Genomic DNA, 23430 nt, shown 5'->3' with positions numbered 1-23430 from the left:
GAAATCGGTGAAAAATCCTGCCTTAACAATCCAAAAAAAGAAAACATTATATTCTGCAGAACGCTTAGTAATGCAAGTTACAAAACATACGGCACCATGTACAATACTAAATTATGTTCTCCACTGCCAAAAAAGAAACCGTGCGAAGTACTACGAGCGTAGCACTGCCGTAGCACTTCATGTAGCCGCTACGAAACTAATGTTGCCGCGTAGCGGATGAATATATTTTTTTGTTGTAAGTTTACTGTAGAAATAATGAAAAATGTTGAAGATTACTAAGGACTGTTGAAAGGTGGATATAATATTTCAAATAATTTACTTTAACTATATTTTATTTATGGGTAGGTTTTTACGAAAAATGGAAAATTATAGACAAAACGCTACAAAAGTTTTTTTTTTTTTAATTACTACTATAAGTGTTTATTTTTTAAATACATCAAAATGTAGTGTACTTTTCGTAATTGCAATCGTATCTAAAATCATCGTAAATAATTATGAGCTAAAATAATGGTTTCCAAATAACAACAGCCTGTATAACTAGGGTCGGTTACAATCAGAGTGTAATTAACTCGGCAGCTTGTTATTGTGTATTAGCGACCGCAGCCCTATTAGCTGCTTACCAATAAACTGTATATTAAAGAATATAGCTAGCTATATGTAGCATAGCTATTGGTAGCCACAATGATCTTATAACTAGCTAGATAGTTTTACCTATGTTTTCTTACAGCAAAATATTATGAAAGATATAGAAAAATATTATATTCTGATAATTTTAAATGGCAACATCCTATATGTATGTAGGTATGCCTACTGATTTCTTTTATTTTTATTTTTTAATTTATGGAAAAAATGTTAAAATTCATGATGTCTGCAGTTATATTTCAACACAATGATTTATGATACGATTAAGCCGTATGTCGTTATAAATTAGACAATAAATCAAGAGGCTAAAATATTAATATTAAAATATGCTGAAAACTCTAAAAGGTACTTGGCCGAATGCGTTTAACTGAAATATTTTCAGTCACAAAATAAATTGGACGTCCCTAAACTATCCGCCATAACTTCAACAGAAACGCAATAACTTTAATTTATGAACCGGGTAAGCCGGATAAGCCGTCAATTTTGTAATAACGCACATTTTCACGGTAATTGTGACAAAACGTGGCATAGGTGGACCCGGATTTTGTCGGTTTTAACCATCATCATCATCATCCTCCGAGCCTTTTCCCAACTATGTTGGGGTCGGCTTCCAGTCTAACCGGATTCAGCTCAGTACCAGTGCTTTACAAGAAGCGACTGCCTATCTGACCTCCTCAACCCAGTTACCCAGGCAACCCGATACCCCTTGATTAGACTGGTGTCAGACTTACTGGCTTCTGACTACCCGTAACGACTGCCAAGGATGTTCAATGACAGCCGGGACCTACAGTTTAACGTGCCATCCGAAACACAGTCATTTGGTGTCTAAGCTATACTTAACTTAACTTAACTTAACTTATTAACTTTAACTTTTTAACTTATTGTCGGTTTTAACCGTTATTATAATAATACTGTGTGATTTTGTGTTGATGGTTTCGACAAAACAAATGAACGAAAGCTTTCTGGGACGCAAGCCCAGGGCCGAGGCGCAGACCTTTCTATTAAAATTCTGCAAATAACAAAAGGGACGCGAGGTGTTACTGCCCCTGTCTGTTTACCTGTCCCTTGTTTAAAAAGGAATGTAATACAACCCCAGTTATTTTCATTATTCACATTTACATCACCGCTTCGAGTTTATGTCGCACGATATCACAAAGTATTTTTTTCCACGTATCCATAGAATTTGTTACTGTGATTATTACACGAATTTACTGGAAACATCGAAATATATCCATAAAGAGAACAGTTCAAATGAAACGCGACTCCGATTCGGCATTTAAAATCCGACGTATGCCTTTATTGTAGAAGTTGCTTGTTTTCGGCCAAACAATAACTTCGCTGAAGCCATAATAACAGTCGAAACCAAACAACAATTTCACTGACCGACCCCCAACAGGTGAAAACTCGTAAAACTAACTGAGTGAGTTGCGACGGACGCTCGTGGAGGACCGTTTAGAGAAACAATGGCACAACTGAGTTCCGGAGGGCGCGCTGTCTCTCTGCACCCGCCACCAATGCACCTCAACTTTAATAACAATAGATTTAATTGTTCATTTTGCACCGCCAGCTATCTTGCATAATTAAGATTAACTTAACGCAGAAATGCTCACAGTACATCAATATTAATGGCGTGCTCTTACATAAATGAACAATCTTTTATGGCGATCAGATATGACACTAATAAATGAAACGACCAATAATGAAAAAGTAAGTCTGCCATCAACAAAATGTCGATCCATTTTGTAACAGACAAAAGACATTTCCATTCGAATTACTCCACAAATCCATTTACAACGTCCAAGCTTCAAACTTAGCAAAAATTGCACTTTATGGAACAAATAAAGAGCCACAAAGATTCTCTGATAGCGACAAAGTTCAGCTTTTATATCAAATGCGACCAAGAGAATAACCATTAAGCATTTCCTTGCGCTCTGCGTGCAATAAATGAATGAAAAACTCGGCTCCAACTTGGTAGATACAATTGATAACTTGCCCGGAGCTAAACTTTTTGCTTCCCAGTCCATTATTGACGTCTAAGATCGAAGCGAGGGAACCCCAGCGATATTTTTAACCTTTCATTCCGTGCAGATATTTTCGCCTTTTCGAGATAATTTAATGGGTTTTTAATTACTGACCAAGTAAGTTGAGGTCGATTTTCAACCATTTTCTTTCCTTTTTCGTATTTTTTCAACAAGAACCTCTTTAAAACGACCTTAATAGCAGATTGGTGAGTATTTTGTTGTAAAAATACAAAATTGTCTGTTCAAACCATTTATCAATTCCCTATTAAACTGGAGTGTTTCAATTAAAAACGAGACTTGCGAGTTGCCGGTCTGCTGGTCAACTTTTATTAGTTCGCCGAGTAGAAAAAGTAATCAAGTCTGCGATATATCGCGTCGCGCACCTAACTCCCGAGATAACTCTTAATTGTTTGATGTGACGCCTCGCGGAGACGTGGGAAGCCGTCTCGTTACCTTTTATCTTGTTTGCGAACAAATTTCAAGTTTTTAAAGAATTTGTTACGAGCTTGAAGGATATAACAGATAGGTATTATACAGATCTATAGTTCGGCCATTCAGAGAATGCGTTCCTGACACGTCGCGATTGAACTGACGACGTAACTTTGCAATGGCGTTGCAGTTACGATAAAAATATTTTTGCTGGTTGTTTACCGTTTTAACAATTGAGGAGCATTAAAACAACATTATTATATCAATAATCAATGAATGTAGTTACGTCGTCAGTTCAATCGCGACGTGTCAGGAACGCATTCTCTGAATGGCCGAACTATAGTAGGACAACATTTTTCATCGCTTTGTTCTCTTACAAATAACTTCTTTTATAACATTACATTACAGTAGTATTTGAAAATTCTTACATAAAGTTTGGTGACCCGAAATGTTTAACTGAAAACCACTATACAAAGTAGCTATTTTCGTCCTCCTTAGGTCAATAAGTAACAATGGTTTATTCAGACAATACGCAAGGCAAACAGAATACGCAATTAAGGTAACAAAAGACGGGGACAGGAGAATATCTACTGAAAAAAGCTTTATGAATGAAAATAAACAAAAAACCCGGGTGCACGAAAATGGGTCATCGAATGAAATATTTCAACCGGCCAGTGTAACGTGGCACTCGAGATGTCAGCCATTTTAGCTTATGAGTGTGGTTTTGAATGGAGCACGAGGGTCCAAGGTGGTTGGTAGGTGTGGTGTAAAGGTAGGTGGATTGGAACGCACACGACACGATGCCCGTTCCAACTAACCAATGCCAACGTTCGTCCCAATCGCAGCAATTGTTTTCTTTGTGAACGTTGATGGACCGACATTGTTTTAACTAGGAAATTCTGTCGCAACTGAAATTCTCATTTTATTGTGACGCTGCGGATGTACTCGTAGTGAATACGAAGATCGAAGAAATCATGGCAACAAATCGTTACGTAAATGTTACAATTTAGTTTTCAACTATCTAGTTAAAGATACCTACAATCGAGAGAAACACTGGACTCGATGGACCGTAGACTGTTCTCCCTTACTTCCACTATAGAATCTAGAAACTTGCATCTTAAGAAAGAACTATTATAGACAATTGAAGTATTTGGCATTTTGTGTAAAATGCCGAAGATAGCTAGAAACTAAAACATTCATAATCTTCTCCAGCGATATACTGATCAGAATCAAAAGATACCTACTAGAAACTCCGTCCAGTAGCGTGATAAAGCAGGTCAATTCGTTTGCGTTAACTAGCGTAGTTGGCGGTTTTGTACAGCTTACAGTTAATGCCAAAACAAAACCAGTTACGTATGATTCGAACAAAAGTAGCTATTTATCGCAAGTCGAAGAAATGAAACTTTATTTTTTCATCACAAGTTTTTTTCTATTCGGATACACACAACGGAGTTATAAACTCGAAACTCACGCATCGTACTGGCTATGTAAAAATCTCTATGGAAAGAGCTATGTTTGAAACAATGTTCTTATGTCACTTAAAATTCATCGGTTTTGACAAAAATGACAGCATGTATAATATAAAAAAAATTCATGTGAAAAATAAAATGAGGCAAAATTCAGTATAATGTGACTTTAACTAGACTTCAATTTTATATATAAGTAACATTTCTGTGATATGCCGGGACCTGATGTAAGAGCCAATGAAAATGTCCTCGGCGAGATGTCGACAGAGCCCACAGCGACTGTGCATAGTGGTGTAGAAGCTAAAGCTGAAAGAAAACTTACTGTACTTGAGTCACATGGTTATGTACTTGGTCGGACGATAGGGTCTGGGTCATACGCCACTGTCAAGGTACCAGATTATTTGAAACGATTATTTAATATCTATAATTCGAAAGAAATCTGCTCAAATCTGGCCATCAATTTCTGTAGTAACTGTATTTTATTTCGAAAAATAACAGCAATTATATATTCTGGGAAAATTTTGTACGATCTAGAAACTCTAGTAACAAAACCATGACGTCGGAATGTGTTTCTTTATCTTCTCTTTCTTTAATTACACCAATATCCTATTGAAAACTATGTATCTATATCTACTACAAAGGCCGTCACCGTGACGACAAGAATAACCGTGTACCTGATGCAAATGATGACCAACCCAGCATGGAATGTATGGATAATAATTATTTTCATTTTAAATCGTAGGTTGCAACAAGCGACAGACACAACTGTCAAGTGGCGATTAAAATAATAAGCAAGTTCCAAGCGCCAGGCGACTATTTGAAGAAGTTTCTGCCTAGAGAAATAGAAGTCGTTAAAGGTCTCAAACATGAGAACTTGATACGGTTTCTTCAGGCGATAGAAACTACACACAGGTAATGTGGCAAAACAACTAAATACACCATCGTAATAGAGTTCGTCATTGATTTTACGATTGACATTAATTCTAAACGTGATTATTTAAATGATCCTAAATTAAATAAAACAAAAAAATATATTCCTATGTATTTGTAAAAATATATTCCTATAGGTACCTATAGATTTAAATATGTGAAACGATAGACTTTGCAGGACGATGATTCATACCTATATAATTCTTTATTCCCAATCCTACTTATATTATAAATGTGAAAGTTTGTGAGAATGTATGGATGTATGTTTTTTATTCAATCACGCAAAAACGGCTGGACCGATTTGGTTGAAATTTGGTATGTAGATAGGTGATACCCTGGATTAACACATAGGCAACTTTTTATCAACACAACACGCGAGCGAAGCCGCTAGCGGAAGCTAGTTCCCAATAAAAAAGCATTCCCTTTTTGCAGGGTCTATATTGTTATGGAATATGCGGAAAATGGCAGTCTCCTGGACATAATACGTAAAGACCAGCATATAGACGAAGTTCGAGGACGTCGCTGGTTCCGCCAACTTGTTGAAGCAGTGGACTACTGCCACGAGAGAGGAGTTGTTCATAGGTAAGCCTGATTCTGGATACAACTGTTGACTTTCTTCCAGATATGATTTAGAAAAAATCTCTCAAAATAAGCAGATATGAATAAAGAACATAAAAAAAAATCATTGCCATTATACACTTATTAGACATGCTACAAAAATATTTTCTTTAAACCCTGTTTATATGATTTCAGGGATATAAAATGCGAGAACTTGCTTATGGACCATGGCCTAAACATAAAACTGTCGGATTTTGGTTTCGCACGAGGACACATGAAGCCGAAGAATGGTGTTTATGCGCTCAGTGAGACATTCTGCGGGAGTTATGCATATGCTTCACCTGAAATCCTGAAGGGTGTGCCTTATAGGCCACAAGACTCGGACATATGGAGTATGGGAGTGGTGCTGTACGCTATTGTGTATGGAAGGCTGCCTTTCGACGATACGAATTATACGCAGTTGCTAAAGGTAGTCTATGAACTTAAGAAGCAGATTTCGTATGCAGGCTATTGTTAACTAAGGAGTTCTTTCATAAAAAATGGTTCATTTCCTTTATAAGATGTGCATTACTATGATGACATTTAAAATGCTCAGTTATCCAAAGTCTTGATAATTTTACATTTTACTTTAGAAACACTTAATATTACATTTTTCTACAGCAAGTGCAAAACAAAGTGTCATTTCCTCGTGAGCCGAAAGTGTCAACCGACTGTCGCAAGTTAATCACTAAAATCCTAGCTCCGCTCAAAGTGCGCGTCAAGATACCACAGATCTTGGCAGACACTTGGATCAATCCAAACCAACCAGCCAAGGATGAAGAGGTAGACACTACACAGGTGACCAGAAAAACGCCTATTTGCAATAACCCATTATTGCATCGACAAAATTATGTTTCCTTTCCATCAATAGATTTCTCCTATGGATACGATCACCTCCAAGAATACGTTTCACGATTTTTCGAGAATATCCAAATTTTAACGAAACCAGTAAATCGATAATTTATTTTTGTTGAATTTAATATTTTATTTTCTAGAATACAAGTAAGGATGATGAATGTTTGGATGGCTTGTTACCATTGAATAAGATATCATGAGCTCAAAAGTGGCATCGAGATTTTCAATACCCCCTCTGTGGCTTTGCTTGTAGGTACATAATTGTGCATGGTTCACGCAAGTACACACATAAATACTCATTTTGACTCATATAAATTTTTTAACAATTAAGGTCTGTCCCCACACATCTGTTCCGCGTTAGGAACGGGGTAGGAATGTTCGTTCGTACATTCGTTCACTGCGTTGCCAACATACGAAAAACAAAATACGTGCGTTCTTCTCCCGCCCCTGACATGGCACTTATATGTAAAAGTAGAAGTAGAAAGTTACATGCATGAACCATGAGGTAAAACCAAATTCATAACTCTTTTCCGAAGATGCTTCCGCTTATTTTTTTAATAATGCTGCGTTATAAAAAGAATTTTCGATCGCTGCATTTAATAGGCATGATGTTTCAGGAAAACGCGCAAGTCAGCAAAGAAGAAATAAAAAGCGTGAACATTGGTACTGTAACTTTCGACAGAAAATTAGAGGAAGTGAAATAATGAAAAGAAACAAAAATAAACCAAATTATTTAAATAAACTAATTATGACATATTGAATGCATTTTATTTCGTTCTCTGACCTGCCTGCCTATGAAGTTCCTATGTAGGTATAGGAACTTCTTTAATTCGTAGCAAAATTGGCTATCAGACTCTCAATTACATCCTAATTCTCGTAACGATTGTAAATTAAATATTCCTAGTATAATTAATTACTTCAAATACATAATTATTAAATTATTTTTTTTATTTTCTAGCTTTTTCCTTTCTTTCCTTTTTCTTAGGCGGCGGTTTCGGAGCACAAACATAATCGTCATCTTGTAACTTCAAATCTTCTTTCTTTTTCCGCGACCTTGCTTTAATTATACAGGTGTAGGAAAGAGCGAGGAAAACCAAATATATGGCTGCAGCAATCCAGCAGTTACGGGCGACCTTAAAATAATGTAAAGTTGATATATTATGGGAATAGCAGAAAGGACAACAGAACGGAACCTATTCGAATACCTAGTTTAAAGGCTAGTAGACAACTACACTGCCTCTACTCGTTTGTTGCCCGTGGTACTACCAATAGTACTACCAGTAGTACCACGGGCAAATTTTTCTTCCCGTAGTACTACCAAGCGGTCTGGTAGTACCACGGGCAAGAAAAAACTACCCGTGGTACTACTGTCAATATTTTAGTTTTTTTTCAACCCTTTTGTTGTCACAGTTGATATTGACATCCTAGAAAGAGAATTGAAATATATATTTTTTTAATGTGGATATATTTTGGTACTATTTCGTAAATAGATCTGGTAGTTGTGAAATTTTTCATTGCTCAAAATCGACAAGAGTCAAAAACACTTAGTTTTTTTTTTCACAAATCAGAATTAAAATCTACTTACGTTTTTCGTTTTATTTATATTAAGTAGATAAGTATTATATTAAGTAGGTAATGTTATTCATTAAAATTATCGACCGCATTGAGTAGGTATTGATATGAACATGTAAGTTATGCTGTCCTAGTACTTTACTTTTTTGGTTCGGCCGTCTTCTGTAAATTAGATTTAAAACGTACTTTGCGTTCAGCGCAGATAGTGTAGCTTCCTAACAGTGAAAGAATCATAGGGTTTGACGCATTTGGTGCACTTGAATGGATAAAGTGAGGAATGATTACATTAGAGGAAGTCTGAAAGTAGCGCCAGTTACAGAAAAGATGAGAAGTAGAAGATTGTCGTGGTATGGACATGTAATGAGGAGGGATGATACGCATGCAACAAAGTGTGTGCTAAGTATGAATGTAGATGGATGGAGAGGAAGAGGAAGACCTAAGAAAAGATGGATGGATTGCCTGAAAGATGATATGAATAGGAAGGGAGTGAGTGTCAGTATGACGAGTGACAGGGGAAAATGGAAGAAAATGACATATTGCGCCGACCCCAAGTAATATTTGGGAACAGGGCAGGAGAAAGAAGAAGAAGACGCATTTGGTGCACTTCTCAAATTATACATCATGCTCAAATGGTGCACTTCGCAACTGGTGCTCTTCTCAAATAAATTTCTTTGTTATAATTTATTTTGGAGTAGGTGACTCTTTCTTACATATTTTTTTTTTGCTATTTTTGTATGACTTTTTATATTACTTTTAAAATTTTTCGATTTTTTAATTTTGAAAAATCATGAGCCTTATATAAATATTTGTATGGGAAAAGGGCAGGGGGATGATGATGTATATAAAAATATTTGAAATAAGTTCGGACTTTGACTGTTTGCCTACTCGCTACAGCAGCGTAGCGAGTGTTTCAAAACTTAGAATCCTGAGCGATAGCGAAAGAATCAAAAGAGCACAAGGTGAAAAATCTTTGCACTCGAGTGCAACACGTAACTTTTTATCAATCACCGGAGTTAAAAAGTAAACCTACCAATCTCGGAATTTCGATGCAACTGCTCTCCCCGTGTACCAAGACAGCATAACTTACCTGAGTATTCCAATGTCCAGACGGAAATGCTGACCAAGTACCAGGATAGCATAAAATACATCAAGTAAATCCCACGAGATCAAGGTATTCAATTCTGATTTGTGAAAAAAAAAACTAAGTGTTTTTGACTCTTGTCGATTTTGAGCAATGAAAAATTTCACAACTACCAGATCTATTTACGAAATAGTACCAAAATATATCCACATTAAAAAAATATATATTTCAATTCTCTTTCTAGGATGACAATATCAACTGTGACAACAAAAGGGTTGAAAAAAACCTAAAATATTGACAGTAGTACCACGGGTAGTTTTTTCTTGCCCGTGGTACTACCAGACCGCTTGGTAGTACTACGGGAAGAAAAATTTGCCCGTGGTACTACTGGTAGTACTATTGGTAGTACCACGGGCAACAAACGCCTCTACTCTAGTCAAAAAATGTATAAACTACACTTCAGCATATGCGTGAAGCATCAAAGGGCTTGGGAGAAGCAAAACTAGGAGAACAGTTGAAAGTCACGGTCAATAGGTCCTACTTATCAGAAGAATCTACTAACTAATTAACTAGGATAATTGCATCCTTACTGCGGCGTAATTGTGTTCGGTCTTATGAATGTAATCCTCATAATCATCGTATTCTTCCGCCTCAACATCTTCTAAGAGGGTGACAGCTTCTACGTAATAAAATATCCCCATGAGGGTCTGAAATAAATACGCATCGTTGATCAAGTACTTAGATCTTTTTCCAAATTACTTCGGATTGGGGTCGGCTTCCAGTCTCACTGGAGACTGTCTATATAACCTCCTCAAGCCAGACTGGTTGCCAGACTTTCTGGCTTCTGACTACCTACTCGTAGCAATTGCCAAACATGAGGGCCAGAACCAGGAACGCAAAACTCGACAGCTCAAATGTATTGGGCACAGGGAGCAGATGCCCATACCTTTCCTAGGAATCAGCGAAACAAATAGTAGGTAGACCGGTTTTTTCTCCTTTTATTCACTAGGTCAACACTTTCTTCATTACAAACAATTGACTTCCAAGCACCAATGCAAAATAATACTAAGTACTTACCAATTGAATTATACCCCATATGCTAATCAGAGAACAGCAAATCCCACATCCAAGTAGGTATCCTGCCAGATCACAAAAAAAATACAAAAAATAAGTGTTCCCATGTGTTTGTAAACTTTTCTATCTAGCTGTTTCCCGCGGTTTCACCTGCGTCTCGTCGAGGACGTTAGTCATCTAAAATGCTTGCGCTATTTTAAGTCGATTCATTATGAATGACTAACAGACAAACAAACTTTCATGTGCATATTAATTGGGAATACCTGTGGAAAGGAATTTTAAAGAATATATTGTCAAACGTAAATGAACCATTCATGCAATTTACCCATTGTGAACGAAAAATAATTCTCGTTTTAAATACGAATTATTATTAATCGCATGTTCTGATCACAAATACTTGCCATTGCAATTGACACAAATTCTAATTGACAGTATTCCAAAGAGTAAATAGTATAGAGAGGATTGTCTCTGTATTGATGGATCTTCAGCAATACAGTAGTAAATACTCTTTGGAAAAACTTGCAAGTAGGTACCAACTTCCGTGTTCCAACCACAATTGTTTTCCAGTGCTAATGGTGGGGAGCTATGTTCCGCCCAAGTCCAGAGGGTATTTGATAAGGGTACATCACAAACGCGTGATCAAATTAGTTATCTATGAATATAGTCATCCCCAACAAAACCCAAATCGAACCAGTACTTACTGATATTACCTACATATTACCTCGTACAAACTCCTCAGCTTTTCAATATTACTAGAATTTGTAGGAACCTTGAACCCAATTTTCTAATACATATTTCACAGCAACTTAGGTTCCACTATATGCTTGGAGAACAATACTCCATGGTTATATGAGATTCTTTGCATAAAACCTGAGACAGAGAGTAACAATACGCAATAACATTAAACTATAAAATGAAACAATAATTAACATCAATACCTTTACTTCAAGAAAAACTAAGCATTTTACAATGTACCTACAATAATAGATATTTTATATTATGTACAATTTATAGCATTCATTCCTTTTGTAATACTTATGCACAATAATTTCTGTAATTCAAATTGATTTTTAAGTTCGAATCACTTGATCACTTGAAACTTAAATCATTAACTTTTGCATATTTTATTTATATTATAAGGTATAGTCATATTTATTCCTACAAAAAGGTTAAATCTTAACAAGTTTAGAGGATAACAGATAAGGTAGGTAAAACATTGAAAATTATACAATGGGTGGTTTTTAAATACTTTTAACAGATTTAATTTAATTCATTAATTACATGAGTCACAAGATATGGACATTGGTATTGTACCTTCTTAGGTAAATGAGTAATTTTGGGTGCTTATTAAATGCTAATTTAAAACAACCTTCATGGACTATTAACTTGTCCTACAACATTGCAACATAATTCTGTGGTTTCTAGTACTTGTATTTGAAACTGATGCATGATATTTTATTGGTAGTCACCAGTCATCATTAACATGATTTGAATCCCATTGGATAACCAGAGACAATAAGAACAATGGTGGATTCTACCAATGCATGATTAAAAAAAAACATGGAATAACGAAGTTTTAAACCAAGAATAATGTAGCAATAATACAATTACCACAAAATATCTTTAGGCAGTAACATGAAGGGTTTTAGAACTAGAGAGGAACAATATCAAAACTTTTTAGAACTCTGACTCAAGAGCTATTATAAATAAATTAAAAATGGAATGGAGTTATTCAACAGTAACATAACAACTTGTACCAGAGCTTCAGTACCCATTATTACGTTGATTATACCATTTTACATACTAACTGAAGAACGGTTGTTCATCCAGAACTGATGTCCGGATACAACGAGGGTGATAACGTATAGCAGTGCGGCAATCCAGCAGTTGTAAGCATTCTGAAAAATTACAATACATTTATGAACAATACTGACAGAAAGGAGTCCGAAAGATGATGAATGAATTATATTCTAATGTGTATGAACTTGCAAATATGCATATTCAATGTCAAGGTGTTATTGCTAACTAAGTTAAATATTCACACATGTTTAATTTATCAATTTCATGGTTTACAGATTTTAACTAATTGTTTTTGTATTAATAAATTGAGAAAAGATAAATTTGCTAACTATCACAACAAACATTCTTATTCTACTATCATTAACAGCAATTTTAGATTATAACTTATAATGGCCTTGTCTCACAAGATCAAGATTTGGGAACAATTAAGATAAAACACATTTTGCAAGTTGTCCGTGGACGTTAACAAGGAAAATTATCCTAGTTCAGAACCTTGATATACTTGTACTTGGCTACATGTAGTACTAAGTCAAGTAATTAGATAGAATGTGACTCACCTGAGTGTATCCAGCTTCTACGGTAGCGATAAAACTCTCGATAGAATGATGACCACCTTCTGACTCAAGTGGGAGATCTTCCAACAAAGCTACAGCTCTGATATAGTAGAAGACGCCCATCAAAGTCTGAAAGATTCAAGAGTGTTAGCACGGCATTGAAGAACCATGACAAAACAGCAACTTAAAAGAGTTTTACTCACCAATTGAATGATTCCCCAGACGCTCAATACGAGCCCGCACAGCGACAGCTTAGGTCCACAGAATTTGCAGGCCATTTTGCTGGTTTATTTATCAGAATTACGATTACTTAAAATAAATGGTATCGACCACTAGCTGTCAGCTGGTGTCAAAAAATGAACACTCACATGATCTTTGCTTTGTCTATGGATGTTGTGTAACCTAATAAAGAATAGTTTTAGTAATTTATAATAATTTAAAGGTGAAAATTAGTAACATGCATGACTAAAACATAACTCCGCTATAATATAGACGTGCTTTTTTAGAGTTTTATTGTCCGAAGAAAAGAATAAGTAACATTTATCATCAAAGACAATATTCACTCCGTGAACCGAAACGTTTCCAAAATATTGCCAGCATTTGATAAACTTCCCTAAATAGAAAATTAGAAAGCCCAATTATACAGATATTGATTTCGTTTTAGATTTAATGAGTGTTTTTAAAAGCAAATCCGAATAATCAAGCGTTACTGATTTCAAATATTTCATAAATATTTTACTCATACAACTGATAAAAACAGGTTAGGAATAGAAGTATTTTATTTTCTGTGTGTGGCAATTTATTCTATGAATGACACATTTTTCTCGATCGTATCTACGAGAAAATAAATTTCGATAATGGTGGATCGTTTAGGTAGGCAAATATTTATTTTATTACGTATGGGAAGCATAAAAAGGAAGAATATAGTGCTATAATTTGTGTGCAATCATGTAATATAGTTACGTGGGAGATCACTGTCATTGTTTGCTTGTCGCTCACTTTCCTTTGACGTCAAACTTTTATACCGTTCTGCAATTTGTAAGTGGGTAATTTTCTTTTTTCAGTGAACAGTGAGGCCAATGCTAGAAGGATTGCTATGGTTGAGAGCTGCTTCGGCAGTTCTGGACAGGTGAGCATCTACTGTCGCGAAATAAAGTTTTATCAAAGTTTAGAAGTTGTCGAATGCTGTCGTATTATCAACCGACAAACTCTGCAAGATAAAATCTTCGGTACATCGAGCGGGATTGTTCTGACTGAAGATATCAAGCATTTATCAGCGCTGGTTTTCATTATAATAGCTGTTTGTGAACAATAATGAAAACTTTCTTGAGCAATTAACTTTATTTTAACCATTAAAACATGACGAACCGTAATTGGATTACAAAGATTACAGCCTGATTAGCCTTTATATTATCAGTTAGATTAAAGTATGGTGCCGTTCTATGATTAGAGTATAGATTTTTCATTATTTCCTCCAAATGATTAGCCAATAATGGTGTAATAGCAAGTCAAAATAGTAAATAAAGTTTCTCTTTAAATCAACACAGGCACTGAGAATGTATTAATGTCTTATCAATGATTGACACTGGTATTTTATCAATTTCGCTGAAATGAAAGAGTGTTTTCGAAAAGCATTCCAAAGATTTCACTTGTTATCAAGAGAAAGACTAACAAATCACTAATCCAGATTAAGCATAATATACCTATTTACAATCTCATTAGCAAAATAGAAAGGCTTCTAATTACTAATAAGATTCTTAGTCAATCTGAAGTGAAAAGGAACTTCACATTTCTAATTTTATTGTAAAACCTGACCTGATATCTCAAGTGTGCACTATCAGTCACCTCACAGTTAAAATGTCAACAAAAAAGTTTTATTGACATTGTATTAAAAACTGTTTGTTATCAGCCAGATAGAGTTCAGCAAACAGACCCTATACAAACAATTTAAAAAAGAAAAATGTTTTTTTTTTTTTGTTGTAGCCATTGGCAGAACAAGGCAGGGTCCTTGTGGGAGAGGGTGTCCTGACAAAAATGTGTCGCAAGAAACCAAAAGCTAGACAATTCTTTTTGTTTAATGACATCCTCGTGTATGGAAACATTGTTATAAACAAGAAAAAATATAACAAACAACATGTTATACCACTTGAGGAAGTTAAGTTGGAGTCTTTGAAGGATGAAGGACGTAAGTGTTATTTTACTAATATTTTATTTGTAAGACTAGCCAACCCCAAATAACATTGGCTTATGGGCAGGACAATGATAATTGTATGACCAGCTATTTCTAATGGTTTCTTCAGCATCCTGAACTATATACCTGGATAAAATGTTATGTTAAGCAAGTGTAATTGGTTCATTCATTTTTAATGCAAAGTTGACTTTGTTAGCACGTGTAGGAATTTAGCTCCTGTCTATTGATAGCAATAAAATGCACTGGTAGTAGAACATTAAAAACAAAGTTACTTAGAATAAGGGCTGATTTTTTTCATTCATTTCATTTCATTTCAATCACCTTCAGATAACTTTTATCTGAAGAACATGTTGAGACAGTTTTTGTATGGAAAATATGTCAACCCGCTATATTTATTCCTCAGATAGAAGTTAACTGATGATTGAAAAATCAGCCCTAAGATACCTCTAATTATGCAAAATGGAGTTGTTATTATATAGGCAAATTTTGGTCTATTTTCCTTTTTATATTAATAGGTTACTATTAACTTTAATACTAATGTTATAAATCCTTGACTTGTTTTTCTTTTTCAACAATTTGCACATTGTCATTTTCCTTAACAAGTTTCTAGCCATATTTTAGTAAAAAAAAATGTAATGTAATTAATGTATATTCAATATTTTATTTTATTGGATCTGTGAGTCATTAATGTGAATGGCCAGTGAATCATCCTGTGTGCAATATTAATGCTAAATGTACTGTGACATTGATCTTTGATAGCCCGGGTGACTCAACACTTCTACGCATATATTTTGTTATTTTATTGTTTATAAATAAATTATAATATGACACCTTGCAATCCTTGATGGGGCAGAGAGAATGTAGAGATGCTTGTGTCTTTCCTCATAAAGATTCATGTTTTAGATTTTTGTTCTGTATTGAGGAAGCTATTCTTATCATGTTTGAATTGTTTATTAATAGTATTAGGATTTTAGAATTATATCCACATTATTTAAACACTTACACACAAGTGCTTTGGTCACTTCTGTTTAAGAGTTTCTATCTTTGGTTTACTATGTATATGTGAAAGTGTAGCATACATAGTAACTATTAAGTAATCTGTGGTAGTGCTTCATAATTAATATTATCTACTTAATTAGTAAGAGAGATGTAATTTCCTATTTAAATCATAAGTCAGTTAAAGCAGACTTTTTGCACATACAGGCCAGTTATAAAAAAAGGTTTTATTTTTAAACAATGGTGTATTGTGTTGTTACAGAATACCGTAACGGCTGGTTAATCCGTACCGCTTCCAAATCCTTCGCGGTGTATGCCGCCACAGCGACCGAGAAAGAAGAATGGATGGCTCACATAGAAAAATGTATAGAAGACTTGCTAAGGAAAAGTACGTATCAGTCTGTTTCTATTTCTGCGAGATTGTTCGAAAGAGTTACCGCGGCCCTGGTATGGATTTTATTCAATAAGAGTCTGACACTCCCTCACGCTGCTCTCACAGAGGGAAGGTTCATTTGATTATTTCCTATAAAAACGACTGGTTCTTTTGATTTAAATATTTTTAATTGTCAAATATCAAAGTAAAATCCCCATTTGAGTAAGCATTTAACTAAAGATAAACAATCTTGATATGACTATTTATTTAAACAGATTACGACAATTTTATTAAAGTGGCCCTAAAAACTATACAAATATATGAGTAACCTAACAATCATGCTATTATTTTAATATATTTGTGTAATTTTATAACAAGATTGTTTACCTATAGATAAGTGCCTACCCAAGTAAGTAAACTATATTACAAAATGCCTTCAATTCATTTCTGCAGTCGTCGGCATGATACATAGCCATAATATGACCACCAGGACACTTAAACCACGCCTACGGTTTCCACTACTAACCGTCAGTCAAAACTTTGTTAAGTACCTATGATGTCATTGTTGCAACCATATTTTACGATCATATTTAGAGACTCAAGAATGACTCTTAGTGGCTGTGGTTTTAAAACCATATTAGTATGCAACTATTTCCCGCCAAACTTGACGGTGATTCGCAACCAACTTCCGAGTACGCGTTCGCGCATGTGGTCCATATCTCTCGCGCATCTCTTCCATTTTTTGTGACTTAAAAATGCTTTATAACCCTCGATGTTCGGAGCCTAAGTTTCATATTCTAGGTACTCTATGCATAAAAAAAATCTAACTATATGCATACTTTTCAGGCGGCAAACAACCTCCGTCAGAGCACGCAGCGGTGTGGGTACCAGACAACGAGGCGTCAATCTGTATGCACTGCAAGAAGACACAGTTCACTGTACTCAATAGGAGGGTAAGATAACCACTATACTGCTATTGTGAATGCGAAATTAACTCTGTGTGTGAGGCTTTTAGGCCAAAATTAGTATACTGATTGAAATAAAAGGACGAAATGAAACGAGAAAACAGGATTAAAGGAAAGAACCAGTATTGCAGATCTCCAGGCCACCCGATCCTAAACAAACTATTAGATTACATTGTAATTAAAAAATAATCCCATTTTGGACAATCACAACAAAAAAGGCTTTTATAGACTTTGTATTTATCTATTGTTTGGGCCTAGAAATGATAGATGAACCAAATTGGATGAGTTTAGTCGGGACAGTTTCTTGATTCGTAAATACGTTTTAAACAGTTTAAATAAAGCGTACTTTAGAAGTGGGCTTGGTGATATTAGTACACAGTCATCTTATCTAGATTTTATCTGGCGTAATTTTGTGTAACATTATCCTTGTACGTCATATCCGGTAGTATGGCACCGGATAATCACCGGAACAGGACTGCCGTTGATAGAAGTGAGGTATCTTTCTAAATTCATGGAAATCACTGCATTTCGGGATTTACCGCTCAATTATATTTATAGTAATCGTACGTACTTTGTTTTGTTATATTTCTTTTTAGGGTTTTACATTCTAGTATCTTCGGATTTTAATTTTATTCCTCGGAATTCATAATTAAAATAACAGTATCCAGTAAGATATGAATACTAAATGATATGGTAGAATTCCTCTACTCACACTAGCGTGTAGGTATTTTGTCCTCGATTTGGAATACGTTACTCCTACCCTTATTCCAATTATATTTAGGGTTGGTGCAGCATTTTTTCTTTTTGAATACTCTTCTATACTCTGTTATCTCACAAATAACATTATTTTATACAGACTTTATAATGTAACTTGTGGTTTTGTTCAACAGCATCACTGCCGCAAATGCGGGTCAGTAGTGTGCGGGCCGTGCTCGTCGAAGCGCTACATCCTGCGCGGACAGAGCGACAAGCCGCTGCGCGTGTGCCTGCAGTGCTTCGACGAGCTCAACCGCGAGCGAGCCCGCCCGCCCGCGCAGCCGCCCACCGCTAACATCACACCAGGTAATATACTATAAATTGGCCGTTTTTATAGTGCTACTGCGGGGCCTCCTCTCACACATAGAAGGATCGAGTGTTGTGCTGGTGATTTCAGACTTTTATAGTCCAGGTTTGCTTGAGATGTTTTCCTTCACCTTTGGTACTCAAGATAAAATTGGAAAGTACATACATCTCGTCATCTCCCGAGCCTTTCCCCAAGTATGTTGGGGTCGGCTATAAGTCTAACCAGATTCTGCTGAATACCAGTGTTTTACAAGAAGCGACTGCCTGTCTGACCTCCTCAGCCCAGTAATGCAGACAACCCAATACCCTTGGTAAGACTGATTGTCAAACTTAGTGGCTTCTGAATACCTGTGACAGTTCAATGTGTCCTCCGAAAACAGCCATTGATGTCCAAAATATACTTAGAAATTACATACAAACTTAGAAAGGCTATATTGGTGGAATCGACCCCACACCATTGGGAGGTAGACGGCAGGATAGAAACCGTGAAGTTGTAACGTCAACAACCAAAATTAATACATTTAAATCCAATCTACAGCTTTATTTACGTTAGCATAAATGTCGATTAGATAAAGTTGTCGATAGCTTATCTAGACATCAGCGATCCATAGCCCGAACCCTTTAATGTAGGCAAGAACTAATATTTACTTACTGGTTATATCAGTACATTGAATATAGACTTCCTAGAAAGAGGTCAAAAATACATATTTTATATAATAATATCTTTTTCCTTATTCGTTATGAATTCAATGTTAATTAATAATTGACGTCCAAATAAAGTTTTTTTAATTAGGTTTCATTTAAACGGCACATTGTCCTTGACAATAAATTATTATAGGGGTAGTATACAATAATAAAAAAAGGAAAAATGAGGAAGTACTTGGGATTATTAAGTAAGGGGAGTAAATAGAGAGTACATTAAACATGTAGGGGAGTACTTAAAATGAAGAAATGTCACATCAGAAGTAGTTAGGGATGTGGGCATGCACTTAGTGCCCACTATGGTGGATGCTCCACCGCCATTAAGTTTTATTCAAAGTAGGTATACCTACGGCCATTCTCTATATCATGTTACAATCAAGTACATATTTGATACTGTTTATGGATTTTATATCTAATGATAAATATTATTACTATTTTAACATAAACCTTTCTTCTACCAGTGAAAGACACGGCGGGTTCGGGCGGCGACTCGTCAGCCGATGAAGACAGCGACGACGATGATGACCGCGTCACCGCTGAGGAGAAACACGACGAGGTAATACAACCTTCTTTCTATTTTAATGTAGGGCCTTCACGTTCATTGGTGATTATCAGCTGTTACTGGCCAGTATTTCTGACGTCACAAATAGTCGCCATATTGTGACGTCATGAGCACTTACCGGTATACTAAGTTTAATTTCGGAACACAGCTTTAATTCGTCTACGAAGTGAATAGTCGTTTGTTTGCTGTTCTCCATTGACTGTGGAACTTTTGTTTTATTTTTATAATAAATTGGTTCAAATTTGATTTAATCATCATCGATATTTTGTTAAAATTAGCCTTTCTAAGGTCATATAAGCTCATTTACATTCTTAAGATTTTGTAAAACACCTGATCTTGGTTTTGAAACGCAGTACAAAGTTATCGTTTATTTCTAGGGTTTTACAAGTTATAACGGTGTCAAAAATGGATACGGAAATAAAGTCACCACAGTATAATAGAAAATGAAATTGTGTAAGTCTAGTACAAGTGTTTTAGGCGTTGAATTCATGCTTTTACAAAACTACTGGTTAATTTTTGATGTGTTGGTCCTTCTCACATTCACTGTATCTCGTCATTTCATCAGATGTTAGTTTAGAATTGCTAGTGACCATAACAAAATGTTTTAAAATACTCTCAGAGTATGTAATTAGTACAGTTTTATTTGTGATAAAAAAGCACTTGCTTCGTCAATAATATTTGATTAAGATCTCCTTGGTGTGAAATGAGGTCCAAAATTGATTAAGCAAATGTATTACCGATATGTAAAGAAACACACAAAAAATAGTGCATATTTCTCAGGAAATTTACGTTTTACCAAAATAATGACTGTGTAGAATTAAACTATATGTTTTTTTTTCATTTTCTTTTGTTTAATTTAACTTATTTGTTCTGTCTGTGTGTTTCTTCGCTGTGTTTGAGTTTGTTTGGTTTTTTGTTTTTTTGTCAAATAGTTTTTCACTAATTCGTTTGTCGTGTTGGTTTTTTTCTACTCATACATAGTGTTCGTCTTTTGTTTTTCTTGACCAGATTAAAGAAATATTTACTACTTAAATGGACTAAGATTTGTAAATTGTAAAGCACTTAAGCTCCATGATTTTATTCACGACAACAATAATTAAAATATATAAGATGTCAATGACACATTCTCACTCCCATGGTTCCTATTTACATGCACTTATTTTTACTCCAAAAATTGCAAGAATGAGATCTTGAACGGCACAATTCAAAAAGGTTCATGATTAACACACATAAAAATATCTGCATGTTGTTTTGTTACCCTGTATAATTCACTATCTTACAATTTGTATGGATATTATAATTTAATATGTTTATATTTTACAGCCAAAGTTCTACGGTGACAGTGATAAGACTGAAGAGACCAACAATCATTCGTCCAAGGATTCCGCTAAGTGAAAATCAGATTCAAGAGACCACTGTCCATCACAGGTTTAGACAGTAAACTTATAGTTCGCGCCAAATTTAATGGCGGCTCGGAACATCGTGCGAGTCGCTACGCAGAAACCATTTTTAGGTGTCAGTCTGAGCCTATGCTCCGAAGTTGTCTGTAAGCCGCCAAGAAGTTTGTCGCGAATTATACAATATATTAATATTAAAGTAATATTATGAGTCTTAATAATATTACGCCCATTTCAAAGACTGGTCTGTGTGCATTCAGTCCCATATAAACGTCCTTTGTTTAACATTTTATTTTATCTTCACTTGTTAACGGGAACAATTTATAATAGACTTAAATCTGTGATCTTTTATACAATTTCTTCTGAATTGGTAACTTGCAGCCCGTTACTTGTAATTAAACTTTGCATAGATGTATTTCAAAACCAGATAATATCAGGTAAATAATTCTACTATCAGGAATAGTCGAAATTTTTGTAAATAATGTCTAAAACCGATAAATTCTCCAGTACAACGGACCACTGTGTGAAATAAGTACTCAAACCTGTATAACCATTTGTCTAACACCATAGTCAAGAGTTCCAAAAACAATATTTTTGTTCAAACTATGGACGGTCTCCGATTTTACCACAATGGCCTTCGAATTTTTTTACAAATAGGAAAAGAAATTGGTAGATAAAATCCTTTATAGTGGATTACTTTAGGAAATGGTAAAACTTTTATACAAAATGGCTGACCCGTGGTCGCCGGAATATGATTTTGATAACGAATAAAATTGCTAGATGTTTCGCTGGACTTTAAACAGCTTTAAACCGCTCAAAAGTAAACTGAGATGGAGTTTTTTTGTTTAGGATTAAATCATATTTATTATTTGATAGTAAGACATCATGGTTATAAGACGTTTTTAACAATATTTTAGGCTTAGTCATGTTATGTCAACATATTAATATTTTACATATGTTATGTTAAGCTTATTTTATTGTAAACTTTATTATATAGAACTATTATTGCTTTTTCGAAAGTCGCCGCCTTTTTAATGAAGGAAGCAAGTCTGAAATTAAATTGTATAGTTTTTCTAACAGATTTACATATAAACTGGTGCTTGTCTTGTGTCCCTCTATAACCATGTTTTAATACCCAATTATAATATTCATAGTACTTAGTATTATGATACCATGTCGAAATAGACACTTTTCAAACTGCCTACCCCATCATGAGCTTTCAGCAGACTTGCCTCCCTTTTTAAATTGACGGCAGAAGTTGGATATGTTTAATATCAAGCATTGTAATACTTTAGCCGCACCTTGGAAATGTAATATGGTACAAATAATTTTATATTTTGCCTCCATAACACCATTTTGTTAACATGTGCATTTCCTTCAATACATAACACAATGTGCTTGCTCGTGCGCTACACATTCCACGGTGTGAGAGAGATGAACTTCAAAAACGGTCTAAATTAATTTATTTTTCTACTAATGGGGAATTGGGAAATTTAAAATTTATTTTTAATAGTATCTACTTTGCAGCATAAATGTGTTGTACGTGAGCGTACAGATTTAAAAGACAACTTCTTGAAAACAACTATTAAATCCACTATGTGATGTCCACGTATACTAAGAATGTTCAATTACACATTTGCTGCTATTACATTTCTAAGTAGCATCACATTTCATAAATAAATTGTATACAATCCAAACTAATTTTAGATTTGTATGTATATTAGAGTTTTAGATAATAAGAGGTGCATTAAGTTTGTTTCCTTGAAACATGGTTTTTAAGTTTAGGAATTTAATACGAAGCTTGCAACACCATCTATAATGCAAGACAATTCGTAAAGAAATTATTTATTAATTTAACATAGGCCTAAATGTTAAAGATTTACACAAGTTGTGTTAATTCCCGTAATACTGGTAAGTGAAAAATTATGTTGATAAGATATTGTTTAATTTTCAGTTGACAAATATAATATTTTTTAAAATTATTGGTTTCTATTGTTACCCGAATTCCTGGAAATATAAATAAATATCTTGCATGGAAAGTAATATTATAAAGCTGAAGAGTTTGTTCAAAGAGCATACATAAAGAAATACATAGGGGAGTTCATAGAGTACATAAGGAAATACATAGGGGAGTTAGTAGTGTCCATAAGGAAATACATAG

At 34.9% G+C, this 23430-nt stretch overlaps 4 protein-coding genes across 6 annotated transcripts; 2 read left to right on the top strand and 2 right to left on the bottom strand.

Annotated features, from left to right (window-relative positions):
* Nucleotides 1-4770: 4770 nt before the first annotated feature.
* On the top strand, nucleotides 4771-7681 carry LOC124638440 (testis-specific serine/threonine-protein kinase 3-like). The gene is made up of 6 exons (XM_047175404.1): nucleotides 4771-4947; nucleotides 5301-5470; nucleotides 5921-6070; nucleotides 6242-6515; nucleotides 6707-6883; nucleotides 7558-7681. Exons 1-6 carry the CDS (start codon nucleotides 4771-4773, stop codon nucleotides 7642-7644), a joined length of 1035 nt encoding a protein of 344 aa, XP_047031360.1. The 3' UTR covers nucleotides 7645-7681.
* An 85-nt stretch (nucleotides 7682-7766) lies between these two features.
* On the bottom strand, nucleotides 7767-10694 carry LOC124638225 (ribonuclease kappa-like). Its single transcript, XM_047175123.1, has 3 exons — nucleotides 10671-10694; nucleotides 10184-10300; nucleotides 7767-8073 (listed from the first exon to the last, which is right to left on the bottom strand). Exons 2-3 carry the CDS (start codon nucleotides 10292-10294, stop codon nucleotides 7888-7890), a joined length of 297 nt encoding a protein of 98 aa, XP_047031079.1. The 5' UTR covers nucleotides 10295-10300; nucleotides 10671-10694; the 3' UTR covers nucleotides 7767-7887.
* An 898-nt stretch (nucleotides 10695-11592) lies between these two features.
* Nucleotides 11593-13408, bottom strand: LOC124638001 (ribonuclease kappa-like). Its single transcript, XM_047174769.1, has 3 exons — nucleotides 13225-13408; nucleotides 13025-13150; nucleotides 11593-12565 (listed from the first exon to the last, which is right to left on the bottom strand). The coding sequence occupies exons 1-3, from the start codon at nucleotides 13297-13299 to the stop codon at nucleotides 12464-12466; spliced, it is 303 nt and encodes a 100-aa protein (XP_047030725.1). The 5' UTR covers nucleotides 13300-13408; the 3' UTR covers nucleotides 11593-12463.
* A 350-nt stretch (nucleotides 13409-13758) lies between these two features.
* On the top strand, nucleotides 13759-23248 carry LOC124637999 (pleckstrin homology domain-containing family F member 2). 3 transcript variants are annotated; one of them, XM_047174768.1, is made up of 9 exons: nucleotides 13759-13894; nucleotides 14086-14150; nucleotides 15005-15206; nucleotides 16471-16596; nucleotides 17428-17534; nucleotides 18437-18608; nucleotides 19772-19866; nucleotides 20250-20325; nucleotides 21196-23248. In XM_047174768.1, exons 1-8 carry the CDS (start codon nucleotides 13879-13881, stop codon nucleotides 20307-20309), a joined length of 843 nt encoding a protein of 280 aa, XP_047030724.1. In that variant the 5' UTR covers nucleotides 13759-13878; the 3' UTR covers nucleotides 20310-20325; nucleotides 21196-23248. The 3 variants fall into 3 exon arrangements, with proteins under 3 accessions (XP_047030724.1, XP_047030722.1, XP_047030723.1); XM_047174767.1 differs by lacking the exon at nucleotides 20250-20325 and having other exon boundaries at nucleotides 13760-13894; XM_047174766.1 differs by lacking the exons at nucleotides 20250-20325; nucleotides 21196-23248 and having other exon boundaries at nucleotides 19772-20207.
* The last annotated feature ends 182 nt before the right edge of the window (nucleotides 23249-23430 follow it).

Source organism: Helicoverpa zea, chromosome 17 (assembly GCF_022581195.2).
Source record: "Helicoverpa zea isolate HzStark_Cry1AcR chromosome 17, ilHelZeax1.1, whole genome shotgun sequence".
Taxonomy (NCBI): domain Eukaryota; kingdom Metazoa; phylum Arthropoda; class Insecta; order Lepidoptera; family Noctuidae; genus Helicoverpa; species Helicoverpa zea.
The sequence above is the reverse complement of the archived record's forward strand: the minus strand, read 5'-3'. Positions and strand labels throughout refer to the sequence as shown.

What these genes read in the sequence shown, in the direction of transcription:
- LOC124638225 (XM_047175123.1), bottom strand. Translation starts at nt 10,294, where the DNA reads ATGGGGATATTTTATTACGTAGAAGCTGTCACCCTCTTAGAAGATGTT. An exon ending in CCGAACACAATTACGCCGCA is followed by an intron (nt 8,074 to 10,183) that starts GTAAGGATGCAA and finishes CATTATTTTAAG; the next exon opens with GTCGCCCGTAACTGCTGGAT.
- LOC124638440 (XM_047175404.1), top strand. Translation starts at nt 4,771, where the DNA reads ATGCCGGGACCTGATGTAAGAGCCAATGAAAATGTCCTCGGCGAGATG. An exon ending in GAGAGAGGAGTTGTTCATAG is followed by an intron (nt 6,071 to 6,241) that starts GTAAGCCTGATT and finishes ATATGATTTCAG; the next exon opens with GGATATAAAATGCGAGAACT. An exon ending in AAGAGGTAGACACTACACAG is followed by an intron (nt 6,884 to 7,557) that starts GTGACCAGAAAA and finishes ATGATGTTTCAG; the next exon opens with GAAAACGCGCAAGTCAGCAA.
- LOC124637999 (XM_047174766.1), top strand. An exon ending in AGAAGACTTGCTAAGGAAAA is followed by an intron (nt 16,597 to 17,427) that starts GTACGTATCAGT and finishes CATACTTTTCAG; the next exon opens with GCGGCAAACAACCTCCGTCA. An exon ending in CACCGCTAACATCACACCAG is followed by an intron (nt 18,609 to 19,771) that starts GTAATATACTAT and finishes TTCTTCTACCAG; the next exon opens with TGAAAGACACGGCGGGTTCG.
- LOC124638001 (XM_047174769.1), bottom strand. Translation starts at nt 13,299, where the DNA reads ATGGCCTGCAAATTCTGTGGACCTAAGCTGTCGCTGTGCGGGCTCGTA. An exon ending in TCTGGGGAATCATTCAATTG is followed by an intron (nt 13,151 to 13,224) that starts GTGAGTAAAACT and finishes TGAATCTTTCAG; the next exon opens with ACTTTGATGGGCGTCTTCTA. An exon ending in TAGAAGCTGGATACACTCAG is followed by an intron (nt 12,566 to 13,024) that starts GTGAGTCACATT and finishes GTAATTTTTCAG; the next exon opens with AATGCTTACAACTGCTGGAT.